This window comes from Bidens hawaiensis, unplaced genomic scaffold (assembly GCF_021521415.1).
Source record: "Bidens hawaiensis isolate Kalapana, Puna unplaced genomic scaffold, B.hawaiensis_p1.1 tig00035455_1, whole genome shotgun sequence".
In the NCBI taxonomy this organism is placed as follows: domain Eukaryota; kingdom Viridiplantae; phylum Streptophyta; class Magnoliopsida; order Asterales; family Asteraceae; genus Bidens; species Bidens hawaiensis.
Genome location: NW_027505369.1, coordinates 79,228 through 83,681, shown reverse-complemented (window position 1 = coordinate 83,681; position 4,454 = coordinate 79,228). Strand labels below are relative to the sequence as shown.

The 4,454-nt window shown below is 32.3% G+C and overlaps 1 protein-coding gene across 1 annotated transcript; it reads right to left on the bottom strand.

Annotated features, from left to right (window-relative positions):
• Positions 1 to 394: 394 nt before the first annotated feature.
• On the bottom strand, positions 395 to 3,381 carry LOC143612731 (secretory carrier-associated membrane protein 3-like). The gene is made up of 13 exons (XM_077086641.1): positions 3,319 to 3,381; positions 2,147 to 2,200; positions 1,951 to 2,049; positions 1,793 to 1,855; positions 1,682 to 1,715; positions 1,461 to 1,583; positions 1,302 to 1,364; positions 1,125 to 1,218; positions 1,000 to 1,045; positions 863 to 930; positions 728 to 776; positions 575 to 640; positions 395 to 460 (listed from the first exon to the last, which is right to left on the bottom strand). The coding sequence occupies exons 1-13, from the start codon at positions 3,379 to 3,381 to the stop codon at positions 395 to 397; spliced, it is 888 nt and encodes a 295-aa protein (XP_076942756.1).
• Between the last annotated feature and the right edge of the window lie 1,073 nt (positions 3,382 to 4,454).

Sequence of the window (4,454 nt, the reverse complement as noted above, 5' to 3'; positions counted from 1 at the left end):
TAATTTAAGATTTGAATCCAGTTATTATACATATTATGAATCTAGTCAAGTTGTAAACTGATAAACGATTAATATTGTTACTAGGATGTTTCACATAAAATATTTTTCAAATACTCTAATGCTTAAGTATATATTTTGTTTGACACAATAATTTAATGAACATTTTAAACTAGCCATCAAATACTTCAAAGTTCAAACAATTAATATATTTAAAATGATAAGAAAGAAAAATATCAACTCCTGTAATGAACAATATATTTAACAGATATACAAAGGCAAAAAACTACCATATCTTTACCAAGCCAAAACATTTTAGTATATAAATCCAACTACAACATCATCATAAAATCACCATAAATAACAAATCGTGTACATACACACCCGTATCGCAGCCTTACCGACCACCCTGACGCCTCATCTCTGCAGCCTGACCGTTCCCTCGGAAATACATGTATACTTGCTGCATAACCACAAGTATTATATCAAATTTTCAATTCTTTACGTTCTTTGAAAAAGTCAAACCTTTGACATTTTAGTCAAATATTTGACCTGCTACTTAAATACTTATACGAACCTGAATAACCCACACACTTAGTAGCGCCTCCACACAGAAAAAGCCGAACCCAAAAAAGTAGAAGATCTATGCACCATAAATATTATAAAATATTAATACAAGAAATAGGATTTTAATATAAATAAAAAGTTGGATATAAAGTTATAGACATACCCCGACCAAAGCTTGATCGCCTATAAGATCAATGGCTGGTAGGATACCTCTGTTCCAAATTACCAAAAAAAACGACGAAATTAAGAAACCGAGAGTATTTTATAAATAAATTCAAAATTTAAATACAATACTCACGCGAGAGATTTTCCTTTGAAGACAATGGGAGGAGCGACTGCAGCAAAGATTACAAATCCTATGTGCAACTAAAATAACAAGAAAACGGTTAGAAAATTGTGGTTCAAAAAGTTAATCACCCGAGAATATCGACTCACCAAGTAAAACAGGAAGAACCAACCGAACCTAAATGCACTTTCATTCCTACAAACACAATTTGCAATGTTAATACGTTACTTGAGTCGCATGTCATTCAAAATATTTTATGGTAATAAAGATTTACCTAAAAGCACGATAAAGTGGTCGGTACCACAAAACATAGGCAAGTGGAACACCTAATATGAAGTAGATAATTGCAAGAAACCAGATCTTCGGGTCTGTAACGGAATGATAAAAGAAAACATATTAGAGTAAGTGAATGATGGTTTTACCCTCTCGAATGTGGATGAGTGACACAAACCTTCTCCTTTAATCCATGCTGTGGTTGTGGCAATAATATTCCAAAAAAGACAAAATACCAACCCTGTTTCGCACATTTATACGGGTTATTTATTTTATTGAGCAAGAAATAATTATTATCGAAGGAATGAAATTTGTATGCAAAAAATAACACTCATACCTAAGTATGTGCTGAATGCAACATATTGCAATTTCTGAAGATGAATCGGTATCTCATTTGCAATATCATGATGAATAATTGGGAAAAACGGTGGCCAGTTTTTCTCCTCGAGAACAATACCAGCTGAAATTAAAGACGTTGAATATAAGGCAATCATGTACATATATATACATATATGGATACATATACATATGCAACAAACATGAAAAACAATGAAGTACCTCGAGCAGCAGCCTCTTCTTTTCGTCTTACAATCTGAAAACAATTGTAAATACTTATAAATAATTTATCTTAAAATATATAATTTTGCACATAAGAATATAATATTTTACCTCTTCCCTTTTCTTGAGCTCAGCTTCCCAGGCTTGCAGCTCTCGCTCTCTCTTTTTTAAATCCTTTAACAACATTTCATTGTCGTCAAAATGTGACACAAAACAAAACCATGAAAAGAACCAAGTAATAAACTCGTAAAAATGTAATTTGAACGTACAGAAGCAGTATCGAGAGAAATGTCAACCGTGCTATTATAGAAATCTGCTGGTTCATGCGGAAGAGGTGAAAGCCTGGAGTTTGGAGCAGAAGGAACACTCTGATAAAAAAAAATAATAATAATAAAATAAACACTATCAAAAACCAAAATGCATGATTTAACTTGATGAATAAAGTGCAACTAATTATGTGCTTACTGATGTGTAGAAAGAACCTCCACTATAATTTGTCTTGCCGTTGCTCTTTTGATCCTGATCATATTATACAAGCAAAACTTGAAATTGTTGTATATCGATTCGGTGTAAGTTTGATGGTAAGTAAAATGACTAAAACAACCCTACATCTAAGAAGCCTGATTAGTAATACTTATAACTTAAACAACATTCTTGAAATTTTTTTTTTCAAACGGGTCTTGATCAAAATTTTGATCTGAAATTCTCGGTTTTGACTTTTAAATCACCATTGACCGCAAAATTCATATATCATTTCTGCATGTTGCCCGATAACATAAATAAATCACAGAAAATTAATTGAGTAAATCACATAAATAAATTGACAACAATCAGCTTTAATCACTAAAATTTAACAAATCACAGATTATATACAATTTCCGAAGAAGTAAAAAACATGAACAATTTTTCTGATCATGTGAAAAAAGGAATCACTCATTCACTCATATGCGCAGGGCTTTATAATTGTTTAAACCATTAACTAAAATCTGCAACCACAAAGTCGGTAAACAGTAACACTATGGGAGTGTCATTCGTGTCGTGGTGGGTTGAAATGCGCAACCTGACGACCCATATTATTATTCGTGTCAAAAATTTCAACCCTAACCTGCACACATGTATATTCGAGCCAAGCCGAACGCGACGTGTTTAACCCATTTTTTAAAATGATTCATACATGCTGACGAGGTTTAAGCGGGTGGGTTTGCCGGCAAGTGTATTTGTCTAAAAAGAGTTAAAAACATTCTTTTCAGAAGCAAAATAGATATAATTTATAGTCTCTGGAGTTAAGAGAGTAATATAAAGAGCTTTTTCTTTCTTTTTTTTTAAATATTAATAATCTTGCAAATGGATTGGAAATCTTACGTGTATTTTCGAAAAAAAAAGCGGCAGACAAACAAAAAATAAAATAAAACTATAATTATAAATGTTGTATTTTTTAAATACTCAAACGGGTTAACGGGTCAACAGAACCCAACATGTTCCGACTCGTTTTTAAACAAGCGGTGTTAGTCTACCCAAAAGTATAATTCATGAAACCAACTAACGCTGATGAAACCTTAAACAACATGAACTTAAAGGGTACATAATACTCAAATAATAAGTGAGACTTTACGATCAAATTTCAATGAATAACTTACAGCAAAGGGATTAACATCATCCTCTCCGTCATCAAATGGATTAGGATCGTAACGACCAGCCATCACTACCAAACCAAACCAAACCAAACCAAATTATGGCGATGAGATGGGAATTGAATCGGGTATCAACACAATAACAATAAAAAAGGTTGGAAAGAAGTTTAGAGAGAGCTTGAAAAAGATATAAAAAAAGTTAGGCGTGTGGATGTTGGTTGAAATACGAGAAGGGAACAGACCACGAATTGTCCATACGTCAGTGTCTTTAAATTGACCACTTTCTTTTATAACAGCCCGTCCAAACCGCTTTCCGCTCCAGAATTTGCTCGGAAAATGCTCGCTCGTTGTTTCGTTCAATTGTAAACGAGCCGCTCTGCTCGGTTCAGTTTGTAAGCGAGCCAAGCAACGAGCGAAGATCTGCTCGGTTCGGCTCGACTCGGTTCGATTATTTTTAATTTATTTTATATATAATTATATATAAACAAATATATAATTATATAGACAACACACATAAAATATAAATATACGGTTTTTTAAACCCTTTTAAATGTTTCCTATTTCATCAATTATACAGTTTTATTAGTTCGATTCAAGTTTTCAGAATACTAAAAGTTTGTTTATATGTTCATTATATCTCACTTCAAACTTCTTTCTCTTAAAAATTTATAACCTATTATATGTTTGTCTAAAAACTACTAATTTGTTTACAAAATACTCCCTCCGTCCCTTATTATATGTCATGGGACCCAAAACACACAAATTAAGAAATGTGTGATCATTTTATTTTATAAGCTTTAAAATGACAATAATGTCCTCCAAGTTAATTTTTGGCTAAAAACCATTTGTCTTCCTTGTGAGTATGTAATAGTAAGGACAAAACTGGAAATTGAATTTATATGTATAGAAATGATATTTAAATTGAGACAACCAAAAATGGAAAGATGGACATTTAAAATGGGACGGAGAGAGTATATTATTTACAGTCTTTAAACTTGTTTTTTATTGAAAATTTTAAAGTGAAAAGAAATATAAAATGTTCAAAATCGCTCGATGTTCGATCCAAAAATGCTCGGTTCGATTTTGGCTCGTTTCGTTTTTCGCTCGGTTCGAATTTCAATCGTTCGGTTCAGTTCGTTGTA